Source organism: Paramisgurnus dabryanus, chromosome 16 (assembly GCF_030506205.2).
Source record: "Paramisgurnus dabryanus chromosome 16, PD_genome_1.1, whole genome shotgun sequence".
NCBI lineage: Eukaryota > Metazoa > Chordata > Actinopteri > Cypriniformes > Cobitidae > Paramisgurnus > Paramisgurnus dabryanus.
Window position 1 is genome coordinate 36449995 of NC_133352.1, and position 21030 is coordinate 36471024.

A 21030-nucleotide genomic window follows, 5' to 3' on the forward strand; every position below is an offset into this window, starting at 1 on the left:
GCACAGTGAAGTACACTTAGATAATCTTAAGAAGTACTAAAGATGAATTTTTAGTATATTAAGTACAATATTAGTGTGCGAAAATAAAGCACTGTAAGTACACTAAGGAAGTGTACTACTTTTTCACCTGGGTGAGCACTGATGATCCCTATGTTCCTTTACTGGAAATCACGTGACCTTTTCTAAAGCTCTCCAACCAAAACATTGCACGAGCCAACTTAATAAACTTCATGAAATGCGAAATAAACTTTTTAAAAGACAAACCTTTGTTTTAGCTTTCATATAAACACACATCGCGGGGTAACAATCTACTTCATATTTAAATGTAATATTCCTCTAAATTTATGCATGGATATCTAAGAGAATAATGAAAGTGTTTTTAATAATATACTTCAAGAAGTATTTAAAAATGAAGTCAGAGAGATGTTGTTTTTGCTGGTTGTTGATGAATAACAGCTGTGAATGATCACAATAAGTGAACAGTGTCTCAATGTGAAGTGAGCAAGGGTCCTTACCAGTGCACGAGCCTGCATACAGCATATACTGATTTAATACATCGAGAGCTAGGGAACGGATTGACACACACAGCCCTTGAAACTATTGGGCTCATCCATTATCTTCAGGAACCATTTGACTTTAGTCATGGTTTGCTAGTCGACATTATACTAGTCTGTGTTAGGTAATAAGGACAGAACGAGAGAGACAGACAGAAAGAGAGAGAGAAAGACAGATAGGAGCTAAAGGCCACAAAACTCCAATTTAAAGTAAAACAAATAGTTCAATTTTAAATGTCTCTCTTTTCCATTAAGATACAGCCTCTCTGATACAAGAACACCATTACTGTACATCATTTACCATCTACAGCAAATGGAGGAATGGATGAACATACACATTTGTTTGGGTGAAGAGCCAGACCTTTCTATCTCATGAGGCTATTTCACTATAATTTGTTATCATGTTATTTTGACGGTTATTACTGGTTTCCCTTTTCACCTCTGATTCATCACAGACACACACACAAAATCACTACAGCAAGCATAAACACACACACATAGAGTGCTCAAGGTCCCTCCATACATGGGTGATGTAGTTAAATCATTTCAGTATCATGTGACCTCATTAAACACATCCTTATCTCCTACTCGACATACAGGGTCCCTCACATATACTGATGTCCTCCTGAGAGACGCCGAACATCATCATCATCATCTGTATTTCTGCTCACAGTGCTGGTGTCACATGTTTCTGCTCACATGGCATACAGAGATGTTTGCCGTGCTGTTATAACTCTTCATTATTAATCAGCTCTCCGTATCTTTCCCTTTATTCTCCTGCTGCACGATAGCCCTTGCGGCCCGCGTAACACAATTCAGACGGCTTTATGCTTTTCCGACTGTGCCCAGGAGCTCGATGAGCTACCTGCAGATTAAAGGCTTATGTGAAGATGTGCTCCCAATCCCCATCAACATTCGATCTTTTCCCGTCTCTTTTTCTTTGTGAAATCAACAGAGTTTATGTTCCCCAATGAGTCGCTCGCCACACACAGATGCCCATATGCAACTTTATGGAGGAAAGCGTGCAATTCTCTGCTTAATGATCCCGTGAAATCAAAATTGGATTTTTTTTTGCCCACGTTTGTTAGCTTGAATCCTGTCTCAGTGCTACTACTCCTATAGCCAATATACATAACACAACATTACATTTTTGTAAAAAATGGACTAAAAATATTGACTCATCTTGCATGTACAGAAATATCTGCATTTTTGTCCAATACAGTGTTCGATTAATGTTTCTCCCTTTATTACCAAATTTTTAACTTCAACTTCATTTATTTATATAGCACGGTTAAGTGCAACAATGTTGGACAAATTAAAATCCCATATACTGTAGGTATACAAATAAGATAGACATAAAAACCTACAATGAAAATAAACATATAACAAGCATACACAAAAGAGCAAATATTAAAAGATTTCAACATCAACTTTCCAACGTTGAAAATTAACAAGTACCACCTTATGGTTCATTGCATGGGGACAATATTTCACTTAGCTTCTGCTTGTTAGATCCTCCAACTGTTCATCTTTTTTTCTTTAATGGCCTTCAGGGATTGCTGTGTATTCTAAAAAACTACATGATATAAATAACAATTACTGCATCATATTTTAGAGAGATCAAAATGCATCACAGTTCCATGCACTTCTTGTATTTCCATTAGCCAATCAGAATGTACATCATGTCATTTTCCTAAGGGATAAGTCACATGACACCTGAAGCTCAGGTGATTCATTTTAAAAGATTTTTAGAAATGTTAATGAATGCTTTATTCTGATTGGTTGAGAAATGTTCCATGGGTATTGATCATTTTTCAGTAAACCGCACACCTAACTTGTCAAATGTCTTACAAATAGACAGCAGAGCAATGTTTGTGGTAATGAATAACTTTTTTGCACATAATATACCACGGGTGTTGGTTATTTTTCTATAAACGCACACCTGACCTGTCAAATGTCCTAGGAACCAGAGCAACGTTTGTGGTAACCATGGTATAGACGGTTTCAGCAGTAACAACATAAACAAGCAGTTTCGTGAAACACACATAACTTCCGGTAAAGTCCTAAAAATTAATAACGTCGTTTATTTATATAACAAGCAAAATAAACAACACGTAGATTATATAGGAAAACAAAACATTTGTTATTTTCGTCGAGGTTGAACAACAGTTCAGTTCTGTTGAACTAGTCAGACCGTTAAACCAGAAGTAAAGTTCCAACCAGACGCATAATCGCGTCACTGCACGTGCGCCCAATGAAACTGTCTATAAGAAATATAATTGACTCTGGGCCGGTGAATTAGTTGAAAATAATTCACACCCGTTCTTCGCATCGTGCCGCGTTACTACCCTGGGTATGCATTATTTTCTTATAATTCAACGGCCTCTGTCAATTATACGTTACTTATAGACTTATTTGGTCCATGGTTGTGTAAGCTAAATGCTATTTCATGAGAAAATCTGTTTTTATTAGAAAATACATCAACACAGGAAAGGTGACAGGAAAAATTGTTCATCTAAGAATTGAATGAATTCTGTTACATCTGTCATATCGCTCAGTAACTTCTCTTTACATTTGCGACATCCTTCTTTAATTGGCTTTTGTCCCTAATTGCATTCCCCCGCATTTCCATTTCATTCTGATCCAATAAATCAAATCCACAGATTTCAATTTCATCGTAAGAGAGTGTGCGTATAGTTACACTCAATTTCCCAGATCTCATCACATCTTTTTTACAGTGTGACACATCAGGCTGCTAAATTAAATCAACTCCGAGTAGGCCGAAGCTATTTTTACCATTATCATGAGACGCCTGTAGTCAATCTTGAGTAGGATGCTTTAATGAAGTATAGACAATCTATATTCAAAGACATTTAAAAACAGCATTATTTTGCTGATGTCTTTTTTTCATTGCATATAAGAAATTCATAAATGTCGAATTTTTTCTAGGTTGAGTTGAAGTGAGCACAGTGCCGGTCAGTGCTAATGAGATAATCTCTGTCCCCTAGCACAGCGAGAGACCTGATGTGATGCATGAGGTAACTCAATAGGGAGGTGGGACACCATTATCACATTCATTTCACATGACTTTTACACTCAGCGGAGACCTTTACATCTTCTCTGGCATTTGCGGAGAGATGGTGGCTTGCAGAGGTTAGCTCTGTATCCTGTGGTAATGGTCAAGGTTAGCAAACAGGGGGCTTTTCTATTCCGTGTTTACCAAACTTATCATAGTGTGAGTTAACCTGTCACGTTGTGTACTTACGAGGACTGTATACCCAATCTATGCACATTTATATGAGATGAATTCTCCAGTCATTTTCCTAACCTAGTGATTAAAGGTATAATGTCTGAAAGGTTGTTGCCCTGGCCACCACAGCTGTCAGTTTGGTTTTTCACCATAAATTCACCCAAGACACATCAAATTAAAGCATTTATATAATTAGAAATAAATGCAATTAATTCATATACACATACTTGTAAACCCATTGAAAGATTTCTTGTTGCATGTGCTGATTAGCTTTAGGACAGCACAGATCTGCATGAACTCATTTATATTACAGAAATGATAACACTTCTCCCATCATTCAGCTATAAACACGTCTTCCTCTCAGTTCACCGTAAATATCAGCTCACTGTTTGAGCAGTGAAAATGAAGCTGACCTCCACTATAGCTTGAGTAAATAAAGACAAAGAGAACCACGCATGCAATGCAAACAGGGAAATAGAAATGTCATGTTACATTTTGTAAAACAGACCCATCTGAATGGCAGAAATAAAAGTGTAATGGACCACACAAAGAAACTTCATAAAAGCTTCTTATTTGGCTAATAAAACACACACAAAAATGTCAATAAGTTGTTTACTTAATGAAATATAAGGGATTTGAACACTTGTTGATGCATTAGCTAAGAAAGTCCTCTAGGTGGCAGATTTAACACAGAGTTAACATTACTGATAGGAAGTTTGGTAGAGAAACCACAGAGACCATTTGGATTTACAGCTTCCCCTGGTTAAGGCAAATATCTGGTTTATGTGAAACTAAGTTGTCTGAGAATACAAAACTATTTCTGACAAGTACCTAAAATCAGCAGGGAACCTCATAATGCTAAACAACTTCATAAATACAGTCTGTTTAACCACAGAAAACTTTCAACGGGACTTATTAAAGAGAATTATCACTCGTGTCTTCATACTTTTGGGATGTGCCTCTACTCATGAGGTGTTTTTCATTATGAAGAGAGAAAACCTAAACACCTGCAGGAGTTTGCTGCTGCTTAACTTATACTGTAGGACTATAGGTTGGTTAACGTTTAGTCCCAGTCTTTAAAGTGCATGTTTAAAAACTTGCAACATCTTGCACGGACATATCTGAACTAGGGTTGAGAATTTGGAAAATATTTCAAATTGGAAACCAAAGAGGAATGTATGGGAAATATTTGGAAATGTATATAAACTTTATCATATACAAAAATAAATAAACATTTTGTTTAGTCATGCAAGGTAATACACATTTTGAAAAAATCCTGATACCCTCATCAAGGCCAGATTTATTTGATAAAAATTTATTTGATAAAATTTTTTCTGTTTCTGGATACTTTTTTAAATAATGATCTCACCTAAATGTTTTCTCAGTCAGTGTATTTGTCTTTATGTTGTTGCACACTAACTTACACACAGTTGTTTTAAACAAGAAGTTTTAAACAAATGTATGTAATTTACGTGAATGCATGCAAAACATTTTGACATTATTTTGTGTGCAGTATTGAAGAAATGATCTGTTTATGTTATGGATGAATGCAGGGGGTGTGTCCTCAATGGCCCTTCAGTAGCTGTGTGCATGTGACTGATAATTATTCAGGGGAGAAATTCAACTACAATTGCATTAAATCTTGTTGTTTTAAACAAATGTATGATGCAAATTTTAACTTCTGTGTTATAGGCAACTCTGCAATGTTTCAACTTCCTAGTTTATTCCCATATATTCCTGGTAATTCCCATATATTTCCATTAATTCCCATGGAAAGTTTCCAGCATTGAAAGGTCCCAAATGTTGCAAACCCTAATCTTAACACACAGCATCATGCAGCATCACTGTTAATTTGCACTTCATTATTTTTCTGTATGTTATGTTTGAAAAAAACTAAATGTCCTAAAATAACTCAGGCCTACCTCTGGATTAATCTGAGAAACTGCCACTATGTTATTTAGTCTCTCTCACTTCATCATTTGCCAAGGCAGTAAGCTGAACCCTCCTAGCACATTTAGTAGATATAACTTACATTTGATTTCATTTGCTTGGGAGACTTTAAGCTAATGCCGCCTGGCTTCGATTTGATAAAGCTGTATACAATCTTAACAAAATAATGCTCACTTCAAAGTAAGAGGCAGAAGATAAAGAGATAGTAAGAGATGCCGATCATTTTCTTCAGTCCAAAGTAAAAACATAGCAGGCATCTTCCATTGAACAGTAAATGGCATCTTGCCCATCTTGCCAGAGACTCAGATAAACTCCACCTTTGACCTTTACCACTTCCCTAGCCTGAGAAGCCTGCTCTGGCCCAAGGTATTCTGCGGGTCGGAAAAGCCGGGCCTTGAGCCCCAACGAAGCACGATCATGCCCTGGAAGTGACAATGCAAACGCAACAGGCCGTGACAGACGCTGGCACGCCTGCTTAAAGCCAGATAGTGCAATCACGGCTAATGATGCATATGAGACAGACCCTCAGATAAAAGCAGGACTCTTAAAGTTTCTCTTCAGTATGTCTAACTGTGTGATTTTACACCTGTTCTGCACAAGTAAAAGCAAACGAGACAACCTCCACATCTCGTATCAGTCACTGAGGAGTGAGTTTGTTTAATTCAGAAATATTCTGTATATGATCTTCTTTCACATTAAGGACTTAAAAGCTTTTCCTGTTATATTGTGTTGTGTTTATATTACATATCTTTCCCATGTAAGTGTATTTTAAACCCTCTCATCTGTGTTGTATAACTATACATCTCAAGTCACTATTCACCATTTAATTCAATTAGATTTTTGTATTTACAGAATATATTTCAGCAGAAAAATACTAAACATTACACAAGCAAATAACTCTTCTGCTGTGTGAATATCTTGTTTTGGAGTTGAAACAAAGCAAATCTTTTCACTTCGTGTAAGCACTTTACACAAACAAATAAATCATTTGAAGTGATCGTCTGGTAAGTAAACAATGTTAGTGTTGTATTTCAACATTTTGTTTCTGACATTCCAGATGATTTTCAAAATTGCCACAGAATTTGTAAGTGGACGTGACAGCATGACAGAATATTAAATAGTGAAGTGAAACCTAGATTTATTTTGTCTCCTTATTTACAGCAAACAGCTCTGTCTCAACATTAGCTCACCACTTTAACCAGCAAAACCTGAAAGACATCATCTGGGCTGTGATGGTTTACCTGGGAAAGATCTGAGTTTGTAACTAAAAGATTGCAAATTAACAACCTGTTGAGGCAAATACACTATCAACATTAAACAAGACTCTCAACACCGTTTGATTTTATACCTAAAATTCACTTTGGGTTTCATCAGTTATTTTATCTAAATGAAGTTTAGCAATAACATCTCAATCTTTCAAGATTGACCGCATGAGCTCAGAGGTTTTTAATGGATGATATATTATTCTGAAAAGAGCTAAAGTCAGTTTGATTTCAACTTCACTTCTAAACCAACATACATAATTGATCATTCACACTTAATAATGCTGATGAAAGATATTCAGATTTTTGTTTTTGCTTCAAACCAAACGTTGTAATGCTATGATTCATTTTTTTTACACACGTTTTGTGTTTTATTAACACACTGTGTTATTTTTACACATTATGTATCATTTTGAGTTCAAATAAATTAAAGTGACTGACAACACAAGATGTTTCAATTTCTCATTAATGCTATTATGTAATCAACCAATCACATGGCAGTTGCTTCAATGCATTTAGGGGTGTGGTCCTGGTCAAATGTGGAATGTCAGAATGGGAAAGAAAGGTGATTTAAGCAATTCTGAGCGTGGCATGGTTGTTGGTGCCAGACGGGCCGGTCTGAGTATTTCACAATCTGCTCAGTTACTGGGATTTTCACACACAACCATTTCAAGGGTTTACAAAGAATGGTGTGAAAAGGGAAAAACATCCAGTATGCAGCAGTCCTGTGGGTGAAAATGCCTTGTTGATGCTAGAGGTCAAAGGTCGACTGATTCAAGCTGATAGAAGAGCAACTTTAACTGAAATAACCACTCGTTACAACCGAGGTATGCAGCAAAGCATTTGTGAAGCCACAACACGCACAACCTTGAGGCGGATGAGCTACAACAGCAGAAGACCCCACCGGGTACCACTCATCTAAATAGACAAACCATACACTCTAACGGATGTGTTCAAAACAACACATTAGTGTTGATTCAGGGACCCATCTCTGAATCCACCAATCTCTGTGTTATTATTAAAACAACACATTTTGTGTTACTTTTAAAACAACATGTGTTTTATTTTCACAAAATTAACAGAAAATGACACGTAATGTGTTAAAATTACACAAAATGCGTTAAAAGCTTAAGACAAAAAGATGGGCTAAAAAATGAACACATCCTTTGTAAGAGTGTATAAACCCGTCAGGGTGTCTTGGTTGATATAAAACTGCTTTTCCAGCAGGGAAGATTCTGCATGCAATGCATCTGTGTTGATGTTTGTGTGGATGTGAGTTGATCGGGTTCAGAGATTTTGCTCTGCATTGCAGGACTGAGGTTTTTTCTCATACCTTTCAAAGTGAAACCACAAATCCTGTCTGATCGTATTATTAAATTTGCCCTCAGTATTACCACGATCAGATTGATTACATTTGGCCAAAGCCTTTGAAACAACCCACCATGCGATTGGATCAATAAAATGAAATAATTTTGGCCAAACTCATTTTATATTCCCTGCAGACCTTTTGACATCTTGATGGGTGCCCATAAAATAATAATTATTTCTTCTCCTTCTTTAGGACAGAAGATTTGAAAAGAAATCTCCACATATAGCAGATAAAGTCCACAGAGGCACTAGAGGATAAAATAATAAAAATCTTTTTTTATTTAACGTCTTGTCAAATCTAGCTGTGTGTGAATCTGTGAAAATACTGCTAGTGAAGCCAATAAGAGGCTCTATTATGATATTTGGAGAAATCTCAAAGAGAGATTTTCACATCTGAACCCTCTGTTGAATGCAATGTTTTCATTTCTATCAAACAAACTCCTCATCTGTATATACAACATAGTTTGGCATCAGAGGTGTCTATATAAAAAGGTTGGGAATGGGACTGAAATGTAGGCTTGAAACAAGGATAACAATCTTCAAACATGTTCCAGTAATAAAAGACATCATATGATTTAAGTAGAAGCACATGACCATAGAGTCACATTCTCTGTTTCATCTATTTCCCTCCTCCTCTGGGCCATCAATCCAAATGCCATGTCCCTGTTTTCCTTTATCTTCTGTATTTTTTTTTTTTTTTTGGAGGATGTTTGCCTGAAGACTGCATTTCACTGTCCCGTTATGTGATAATCTTCATCAATCAAAATTCTAGCTCATATTTTACTGACACAATCATATGGATGATATGTACTACCACAATAAATTAAAATGCATGATGCACTACATCATAATTGCCTCTGAGATAAAAGATAGCATGAAAACAACTGAAAGAAAAACAAAGTGCTTTTGGTTCGGCAGGATTAAAATGTCAAGCAATCTCCTTGTGCTGATTACTATGAATGAAGAGGACATATGCATTAATAACATGAATGAATCCACAAATGACATTCGGTAATCAGCAGACCTTAGAAAAGAGAGACAAAGCAACTGTGAAGTAATGACTCACATCAGTTGTGCTGGAGATTTTGATGAGTTTTGAATAATCACACTGCTCCTTGAACAAACTCTTTACTTTCTCCAACAAATTGTGCTGTGCAAAACATTTGCTGTATACCAGCTATTTCCAAAAGGGCTTTATGTACCTCAGGGCATACTCACACAGATTCTGCCAGGTACTTGAAATGACTTTCATTTCTTTTTAAAACAGAAAAAAACAAACAAATGCAATGTCATGCTCTTTTCTTTCTTTATGTCTGTGTGCGCTCATGTGTTCGGATTCTGGGAAAATGGAGTGTAAAAATTCACTAAAACCAGTGAAAATATCACTTATTTTTACTTGAAGTGTTCATGTAGTTTCTTCTTGTTTCCTATGTAGGGCAGTATAGATCTATAGGCTGGACATGCATTATGTACATTTACTGGGCTGAACGCTTTGGCTAAAGATGTCAGAGTGTCTTTTGGTCACCAACCCTTCGAAAAATCACAAGACAGGCAAACAACCCCAGGCTTAGCCACCGAACCACTAAATGATCCTCAGGCCCGTTCATTTATAAAGACTTTCATGATCTATCCATGTGTGTGTGTGTGTGCGTGTGTGTGTGTGTGTTTGTTTGAGTATGAGGGAGAGAGAGAGAGAAAGAGAAAAAAGAAAGAGAGAAAGAGACACATTATCAGTCAGTTATTGACATGTTTTATTTATATAATAGGAGGCCATTTTTTGTGATATTCATGCCTCGCAGAGTCAACATAAAGCCCTTTTTAATGTAGTCTACTGCTAATTCAATGATGGATCTACACAAAGATGCAAGAAAATATTATTTTTGTTTGCTCTAATAAATAGTAAGCTCCACATTTTTGGAACCATGTTTGCTTTTGCACAATATCTGAGTAACACCAAGTCATGTGAAAATGAAGTTTCCAATTTCCTATGGAAACAAAACATTCCCTCAAATGAAGACAGGATGATGAAGTGTCTATAGCTCTTCAAGAATGAAATAATGCTGATGCTTGAGTCTTGGAGTCCACACGGACACAGGTATTTTTATAACCGTGAGTTTTTTCACGCGGTTCGGCTGTTCATCCACACGAAATGGCAGTATCAGGGCACTGAAACCGAGCATATTTGAAAACCCCGGCCAGGGTGAGCTTTTTAAGAAACCCCGGTTACAGTGGTGTCGTGCAGAGAGTAAAACCGGGAGTTTTGCCTTGCGACGTCAGAGTGTGCGCCGTTATCCACTGTGTTTGATGTCAAGATTGTGCGCCGCTGACTGCTTTGTTGATGATTCTGTGCAATGGCGGACGTATCTTGCTAATAATTGCTGAGTCCCAATTTGCATACTATCCGTCCTAAATAGTATTCGAAACTAGAATTAGTACGTCCCAAATCGTAGTATGTTGAAATGAGTATCCCAAAGATACCCGGATGGTCTACTATTTCCGGTTAGAATTCGAAGTGCAGATCAATGCACACTCTAATGGCTAATATTGCCCACAACCCATTGCGTGCGGGAGGGAGGAGCTTAACCACACTGTCCCTCTTGCTTATTTGTAGTAATACTGTGGCTGTAGAAATGTTAACTTTATTAGTCCAGCGAAAGAAACATGGTTCCTACACTTTTACTGTAGTAAAAGCATGGTTCATTTTCATCTGGATATTTTTGAGTTATATGTAAGTATAAAATACATAGTTATACTATAAACTTTTTAATATTTGGACTTTAAAATAAGTAGCTTTTGTTACACACATTGCACATGAACGTCAGAACCAGCCGCCTCACAAACGACCTGCGTTTGGTTCTAATGATGCTCTGCTTCACTCCTCAACTTTGTAGAACACATTGTAAAATGTATTGTGAAAAAAACGATGAGAAATAAAGATGGGAATAGTAAATAAAATTTTATTTGACATAAGTAACAAGAATGAATGAAATATTGTTAACAGTCGTGGTGTGCGTAACTAGGCAACCACGTTTTCGTTCACGTTGCATGACGTCATCGAAGTACGTCCCAGAATGTGCATACTGTTTTGCTACACACTCAAAAGTATGTACATTTTCCTCACAAAAACAGTACATACTTTTAGGTCGTAGTATAAGTAGGCGAATTGGGACTCAGCAAATAACTGTGCTAACAGGGCTTCTAACATGTATACAGATAGATGCTCAGTTATCTCACTATATTGCGGAACACGATTTGGGTTATATCCCCGCCTGCTGGTGTGGCATGCTCTTGACAGGGCTTGATAGCGTGCTTTTGCTTTATCGTGTGGATGGATATTTAATTTAAACCGAGCATGTGTGGACGGGATTTTTTTTAGGGAAAACTCCGGTTATAAATATACCCGTGTCCGTGTGGACTAAGCCTTGGACAGATAGGGATTTAGTATAAAAGTGTGCACAAATGAACACATTATCTGTTATCAGCTATTTAAACTGTCTGGGCTGCAAGATCAATTTACCAATAAATCATTACAATCTTCTAACAATGAAAACATCTCAGATTAATAACAGATTGAATTATTCAACTTTAGATTTTTATAATTATGCTTCATTTTGTGATGTTTTGTATGCATAACATCATAATCTAAAGCAATGTAAAACAAAGACAAGAAATGTCAACCATACACTATTAGAAATAAAAGGTTCTTTGTCAGGTTGTATGAATCCATAAAAGACCTTTAAAGGGCATCTATTATGGTCTTTTTGATGTAATTGAAGTCTCAGGTGTGCCCAGTATGTGTCTGTGAAGTTTCAGCTCAAAACATCTCACAGATCATTTATTGCAGCATGTCCAAAATGTCCCTATTTGGGTGGAAGCAAAACCACGCTGTTTTAATGTCTGTACCTCTCAATGCAAATGAGCTCCAGCTCCTCACTTTCTTATAAACAGACAGTAAACGCTTTCGATTCAAATAGATCTGATTAATAGAATCTGAGACAAAAGTATCTAGTGGACAGAGTCCACAAAGTGACCTCACATTGATAAGAGAATCAAAATGGCTAATGACTCTAATGAGACTGCTTTTGTTTAATGAGGATAAAAACAAGGAGAGTGTGGATTGTTTTAAATCGCAGTTAACTTCCGGTCTCTGTTTGTTTAATGGTCTGACTAGGGGCTTAACTAAACTCTGGAACAAATACCAACAAATGTTTTGGTTTCCTAAAGGCAAGTGGAGATGACCATCATGCATCAGCTCTATGTAAGGGGAGGTTTGGCAGTCGATCTGTAGTTAAGATTGTATAGATTATATAGTACACATTTCACACAGTAACATTGGCTCAGTGTAGTTTTTTGATACTCTTTAGCTATGATTTGAACTATGGTCATCTACTTGTTGTCTATTTAGCTTGTTATCAGAAATAAACTACTTTAAAAAGACTCTGTTGTTATTGATTCTTTGTGTAAGTTTACCAGAAGTTAAGTGTGTTCCATGAAAGCTGTTTGGTTATGTTGTTACTGCTGAAACCATCAAAGTTTGATTTCACTCATTGATTTCAATATTTGACACAATCTGACTCAGTCAATATCTGACTCAGGTACCAAAAATGTTCTGCCATCACTGCAAGAACCCTTTATAGCACCTATATAAGTTTATTTTTAAATGCTATGAATCTTATGAAATATTATGAAATGTTATGAAATGAGTGCAAAATAACAAAAGCATAAATATATAACAAATATATTATAAGGAGATAAATGATGATTTGAATTCAAATTTTGAGTGAAGGTCAGGATGAGAGAGAGAGAGAGAGAGAGAGAGAGAGAGAGAGAGAGAGAGAGAGAGAGAGAGAGAGAGGGTGGAGACACACAAACTCTAGAAGCTCTTACTTTCGGACTCTTGTGTATTAAAACAGTATTTCAAGACAAGACTGAAGCGTCATACAACTTAATCTAAAACCAAGTTGATGATAACAAGGCTGGCGTCCAGAGAAACGCCATTAACTGTAAGCACGTTGGATATGACGCGGTCCTGCAGCGCGTAAAAGCGTTCGAAATTGATCTCAAACTTTTCGTATTCGTTTCTTTGAAACGCGAAACAGATCACAAGCATTTACGATGAACTTCACCGGCATTTTTTGCGATTCTGATCTCACGAACTCATCAAACTCCTCGTGCGTAAACCGAACCGTGCCGTCATACAGCGTGATTGACATCGCGTCTTTCATGCACATCTTCCCAACCGTTTACGGCATCCTGTGTTCAGTGGGAGCGCTGGCCAATGGTTTGGTTATCTATGCTGTGGCATCATGTAAGAAGAAGATGGTCTCCGACATTTACGTGCTCAACTTGGCCATCGCTGATCTGCTTTTCTTATTGGTGATGCCCTTTAACATCCATCAGCTGGTCAGGGACAGACAGTGGGTCTTTGGGCACTTCATGTGCAAAGCTGTGGTTGTGGTGGACGTCAGTAACCAGTTTACCACAGTGGGGATAGTTACTGTCCTCTGCATTGACAGGTGAGACTTTTGATTTCAGATTTCAGCATAATATTTATAAATTGCTCTGTTAGTAAACATTCAGTAAAGTAGAGCTTATGGTTAATCTTGTGTCACATGGTGAATCTCATAAAACAATCATGCAGTATAAAATATTTGTCCCTGTTTTGATTTTATGAAGCACATTACATTCTCTGCGCTGTAAAAAAATATTTTCTGGTTCATTTTTTTTGTTTAATGAACTCAGATTTACAAGTCATGTCAACTTACTATTATTTATCTTGACTAGTCTAGATGAGTTGTTATAACTTATAAAATCAAGTTGACATATTTCAAACTATATTTTAGAAGTTAGCAACTCATCTCTTGTCAAGATAAATAATAGTAAGTTGAATTGAGGCAGCAAAGATTTTTTTGCAGTGTATATTAAAATATCAAAATCTAAATTAATATATACATGTATCTTAAATGTATTGTGCATGCCTGGGTGCCTGTTTATATATACAAAATAATATACACACAGTGCACACGCGTATATTACACAAAAACAAACTTTTATTTTGAATGCAATTAATTGCGATTAAACTTTTGACAGCCTTTAAAGAAAGATAAAGAAGAGCCATTTGATGTATATTCAAGGTAAAAGAACCCAATTGTGTATTCAGATCACACGTCACATCAGATTTACAGAACGACAGTCCAGCTGTATCACCGCTCTTAATCAAACTCTTAATCTTGATGTTCTGCTGAATAAATGCAGAACAAAATCAATGTAATTCTCAAGGGTCTGATTCACACAGACTGACCTTGAAAAAGTGTGCACACTACATCGATTATCTCTGTATCATTAGTGTGCAAGACTGAAAAATAGCAACAAGGCACTATAACTAACACACAATTCATCACCACATGGCATGCCTTCATACTCCATGTGCATAGAGATACAGAGAGTACAGAACAATCTTTGTATCATTTTAAAAGTTTCCTCGAAAGTCTCTAGATGATAACGCTTTTTCATTTAGCATTATTTCTGTATTCCCAAAGGCCTTGCTAAGAAAAGAGATTCTAACGCCTGGAGTAACTCAGATAAGACATCTTAGCTGCACATTTTCATTATCTTTGGTTAAGGCATATAATATAATATTACATTGGGTTTAAAGGAGAAAGATAAAGTGAGCACCACATTATACAAGCAGGCATCTGTTAATGCTGGGAAAATACAAAAAGTGTTGTCTGACTGAAATAACAGCGCTGTAACACTTAAAAAATGAGTAAACTATTAAGTGAAAGTGTAAAGTATATATATCTGTTGTTTTTATGCCCAGGCTCTCTCTTTAAAACATACAACGATGAATGAAGGAGCTTCTTTAAGAAATTTCTTAGAAATTTTGCTATTTAGTCACATGTGATGTGTGCTGTTTTCCAAGGCCAATAATGCTTCAGGATATTCATGCTTGAAGTACTTTGTGCAATTTGTTTTGTATAAATACAGCAATATACCCATATCTGCATCTTTACTTCAACTAAGAGCAATACTAAAAGCCTAAAGCCCATATAATCCAGCCAGAAACACAAATCTTCAAATGTTCGGTCATCATTTACTCATTCTCATGTTGTTGTAAACCTGTATGAATTTCTTTTTTCTGATGAACACAAAAGAAGATATTTTGATAAATGATGGTAAGCACACAGTTGACGGTACCCGAGGATAAGTAAATGATGACAGGACTATTCCTTTATTATGTCACAACTGTTTCTCTAAAAAGAGACCCTAAAGTCTCATTTGAAGATTTAGAAAATATCTCAACAGCATCATAGTTTCACATTTGCCAAGATACCTGAATGAGAGATATAAATAGACCAAACGATCGGACTTATACACATTATTAAACAGATGTAATGTTACTGTGATAACACTGAGTGTGTTTACATGAACAGAATAAGCAGATAAATATCAAAAATCTTCTTATTATAGAAACCGGTTTACATGCAAATCAATAAACCTGAGATTATAAGGGATTTGGAGATTTGTCAGGTTTCTTGCAGGCAGTGACGTCACCTCCTATAGTACATATGAAGAGTTTCTTTCCAAAACGAGATAACTTTGTTTAAATTTTTTTTTTTTTTGTGCATTCCAGTTAATATCAAATAAACTGCAGTGGGTTGGTTTTGATTTAACCTTCATAACAAAAAAAAAAACACAGCTAAGAAACACAATAAAACAGTGTGTATAAACAGCACGCATTGTGAAAATCGTGCAATACATACGGCTGGTATTGACGACTGGCGTATCAAAATGCATGCAAAATTGAAATTTGGTGTATGTAACACTGCATTCTATTTATACACATTTCATGAGAATGGGTAACAATAAAACATGACAACATAAACATGTTTTGACAATCATTTTTAAAACAAGGTTATCTCGTTTTGGAATCAAACTTTTCCTACCCAGTATCAGTTACGTATAAACAGCACGAAGTGGGAAAATCGTGCAATACATACATGCATATGATACGCCAGTCCTTCCCATTTACTTAAACGGCGCATCTGTTTTGTCATTTTATTTATTGGTTTCTCAATTTTTTCTGTTTTTTAAACCATTTTTGCTTGGGTTAAGGGTTAGATTTGAGATTTGCTTAAGGAGGTTATTTAATATACAGGTTTCTCTTGTCTTTTTTTTTAAGCCATGGTCGCTTAGAGTTGGGGTTGTTCTAACCCTAAACCCAAACGAATGGGTTCATGTAAACTCACTCATTCATGCATGCATGCATACTTGTAATTCTGTATTAAAAATGTAGATCAAACATCCAAGTTTTAAATAATTAAGAAATAACTGATCCCTCCATAAACTCACAAGAGGAGCAGCAACCTCCCTCTGTGATGTCCTTATACTGTAAATAAATGCTTTCATATGTAAATGCTGTTTTATTTCAGGTACGTTGCCATTGTACATCCCACATCAGAGAAGAGGACCATTCAATGGACCATCATCATCAACATTATGGTGTGGGTGGGCAGTTTTCTTTTAAGCATTCCTGTCATGATTTACGCCACAGTGGTCTCCACACAGCACATGCACATGTGTATGATTAACTTGGATGGGCCAAGCGATATGTATTGGTACACACTGTATCAGTCCACGCTAGGTTTCATCGTCCCTCTCATTATCATCAGCACATTTTACACTCTGACGTTGTACCACGTGTTTCGCTCCATCCGACGTGTCAAACGCAAGCAGTCCGTGTGGGCCAAACGTGCCACTAAGACGGTCGTGATGGTCATCGTTCTCTTCCTAGTCTGCTGGTCTCCCTACCACGTCATTCAGGTCATCAATCTCAGCATCCGGCAGCCCACCAGCGCCTTTGTCTATGCGTATAACATAAGCATCTGTTTGAGTTACTCGCACAGCTGCATCAATCCTCTCATGCTGCTCGTCTTCGCTCAGAACTACCGTGACCGACTCTGCCGTCGCAGTGAGCTGATCACCGCCTCCAAGACCACCGCCGGATCGAGCGTCAGCCCGGACACCAGTCATCGGTGTACCGCTATCTAACACGTGCTCAAGCCCGAATGAGGAAAAAAAAGAAAAATTGCACTACGCAAGACTCGAAGGTTTCTCAAAGAGGTAAAACTTTGAAAAAAGAAACCACAGAGCTTTCCGGAGGAATGAAAGTGTGCTGGTGAAGAGCACTGGACTTGTTGCTTTATTTAATGTAAACTAGTGATCTAGTTTTGTTTGTGTTGTTGTGAAATGTTCATGACAAAATGAGAGAATCTTCTGACTTATCGTATGTGCTTATTGTCATACAAGATGTCTTATTAATATGAAATAAGTGAAATTATGGGTGGAAGATGTTGATGGACTTCATTATAGTGTCTGTGATCTCACATCTTATCATTAAGGGAAATGCAGTCACAGTCTGATTTTCTGTTGAGTTATTTTGAACCTAAGTTTGTGTTTACATGAAAAATCACCCATCATAAACAACATAACATTTCACTTATACTCTAAGAAAGGATGTGTTCATTTTTAACACGTTATGTGTCATTTTGTGTTCAAATAAAACACAAGTTAGTAACACAAAATTAGATGTTCCAATAATAGCAGAAATGTGTGTATTCTGGGACATATTTATTGTGTTGTTCCAAAAATAACACTGATTGTATTGATTTTAACACATCTGTTTTAAGAGTGTAGCTAAAAGGTGTCTTAAAGGGACAGTTCACCCCCCTCCCAAAAAAAAAAAATTGACTCACATTATATTGTTACAAACATGAGTATTTCTATTCTGATGAACAGAAAAGAAGAATTTTGAAAACGATGGTAAACACAAAGCAGCCGTAACCATTGACTTCCATAGTAGAAAAACAAATATTATGCAAGTATTGTGATAAATGATGAAGAAGATATTTTGATAAATGATGGTAGGCACATTGATGGTACTCATTGAATTCCATCGTTTTTCTTTTTCCTACTATGGAAGTCTATGGGCACTATCTGCTGTGTGCTTACAATCATTTATCAAAATATGAAGAGTATTAAAAATGTTTGTCAAAACATGTTTATTTTATCATGTTATTATTTTGTTTTATGGTGCTACTTAGCTGTATTTTTTAAGTTATGAAGCTTTAAATCAAAACAAACCAACTGCAGTTGAATTGATATTAATTGGAATGCACAACCAAAAAATGAGATTTCTGAAAATGAGTTATCTCATTTTGCAACAAAACTCTTCATATCTTCTTTTGTGTTCATCAGAAAAAAATGTATTCATACAGGTTAAGATCAACTTGAGGATGAGAAAATTATGACAGAATTGTTATTTTTGTGTGATTTTGATGTAAGGTGTAGATTTTGGTGATGCTCAGCACCTCTGAAAACTTTCAAGATGACTTTAAATGATTTAAAATCATATATATCTCTATACATACATAACTATTCAGACTCCCTGCAGTTTAAGTTCAATTGCAACAAAAGTTTGGGCACACATGTACTGTAAGGTAAACATCTGTAATGTGTTGTGCAAACAAGTGTCACTCTTTTCAACAGCTTTTGTTCTCTGTTTAATATAAAACCTTACTGTCTTCACTATCAAGCATGCATTGTATTGGGCTTTAATCTTTGCTTTAAACATTTGAAAGCGTTTTATTATAGGAATGCTAAAGACATCCAGTGTGAAAATCCCCAAGCTGCTGTTTTTCTTCTTTATCTAAGAAGCCCCTACGGCTCGCACAACAACAGATGTGTTCTCTGTTAACGTGTGACACTTCAACTATGTGTGACTAGTCACATTTCAGTCTTGCCACCCTCAATTAACACATTATGAAGCCTGACAAATAACCTAAGGACTGGGTATAAAGGTTTGGTTCTTTAGTCCCAATGAATTATGGGAAGTGTGTTGTTTTGACAAATCCTTTTTTTTTGGTAAGTAAAAGCTGAAATGAAAGACTAAGCTGAAATCATCTTTAAAAACATCTCATTGTTTGATCCATTAATGTTCGGGGATGTGTGTATTATCTTTCATTATTAATGATTTCATATGCAGCCATGTATCTGTGTGGATCGTCCTCGTGTATGTGCTGTATGTACATCTTAATAAACTTTAGAAAAGCAAACGCACTTTGAGCATTTTAATTAATTAATCAAAATATGACTATACTAACATTACAAAAGTGGAAGTTCACCCAGAAATAAAGCATCTATTATTATTTTCAACATTATTTATTTCTTCTGTGGTGCTACAAGAGATGTTCTGCATATAACTCTTGCAAATAAGAATGGAAAACTATGGTAGAAAATAAACTTTCACAAGTAATGATTTAAACTTGAGCTTGTTCTTCAAATAAAGCTTTTTTATTACCAATTAAGATCTGAAATATATGGCGCTATGGTCCACTTTAAATACACTGTAAAAAGTTGGATCAACCTAAAAAATTGCTTTAATTGCTAACATCTAATAAAAGTCTTTTTGTCACTTTCCATGAGTAAACCTCTGCCTGCGGTTTTAACAAGCAGTCGGCTATAGCCAACAATAGACATCTGCAGTGCACAAGCAAATACGGTGATGTTAAAGGTCTCTTGATCCCATTTTTCAATTTAAGTTAGTGTGCAATGTTACTGTTAGTGCATAAATAATACAACCCCAAAACAGAAAAAGTTGGGACACTGTAGAAATTGTGAGTAAAAAAGGAATGGAATAATTTACAAATCTCATAAACTTATATTTTATTCACAGTAGAATATAGATAACATATCAAATGTTGAAAGTAAGATATTTTGAAATGTCATGCCAAATATTGGCTCATTTTGGATTTCATGAGAGCTACACATTCCAAAAAAAGTTGGGGCAGGTAGCAATAAGAGGCCAGAAAAGTTAAATGTACATATAAGGAACAGCTGGAGGAGGACCAATGTTTAGGAATGGGAATGTTGTCCTATTCTTGTCTAATACAGACTTCTAGTTGCTCAACTGTCTTAGGTCTTCTTTGTCGCATCTTTCGCTTTATGATGCACCAAATCTTTTCTTTGGGTGAAAGATCTGGACTGCAGGTTGGCCATTTCAGTACTCAGATCCTTCTTCTATGCAGTCTTGATGTTGTAATTGATGCAGTATGTGGTCTGGCATTGTCATGTTGGAAAATGCAAGGTCTTCCCTGAAAGAGACGACGTCTGAATGGGATCATATGTATCTAGAACTTGGATAAACCTTTCAGCATTGATGGTGCCTTTCCAGATGTGTAAGCTGCCCATGCCACACGCACTCATGCAACCCCAAACCATCAGAGATGCAGACTTCTGAAAAGAGCGCTAATAACAACTTGGGTTGTCATTGTCCTCTTTAGTCCGGATGAAATGGCATCCCAGTTTTTCAAAAAGAACTTCAAATTTTGATTCGTTGGACCACAGAACAGTTTTCCACTTTGCCAAAGTCCATTTTAAATGAGCATTGCCCAGGGAAAACGCCTGTGCTTCTGGATCATGTTTAGATATGGCTTCTTTTTTGACCTACAGAGTTTTAGCTGGCAACAGCGAATGACACGGTGGATTGTGTTCACTGACAATGTGTTCTGGAAGTATTCCTGAGTCCATGTTGTGATTTCCATTACAGTAGCATTCCTGTATGTGATGCAGTGCTGTCTTAGGGCCC

At 36.4% G+C, this 21030-nt stretch overlaps 1 protein-coding gene across 1 annotated transcript; it reads left to right on the top strand.

The window, feature by feature from the left end:
- Positions 1 to 13278: 13278 nt before the first annotated feature.
- Positions 13279 to 19526, top strand: mchr2b (melanin concentrating hormone receptor 2b). Its single transcript, XM_065274894.2, has 2 exons — positions 13279 to 13900; positions 16817 to 19526. The coding sequence occupies exons 1-2, from the start codon at positions 13500 to 13502 to the stop codon at positions 17433 to 17435; spliced, it is 1020 nt and encodes a 339-aa protein (XP_065130966.2). The 5' UTR covers positions 13279 to 13499; the 3' UTR covers positions 17436 to 19526.
- The last annotated feature ends 1504 nt before the right edge of the window (positions 19527 to 21030 follow it).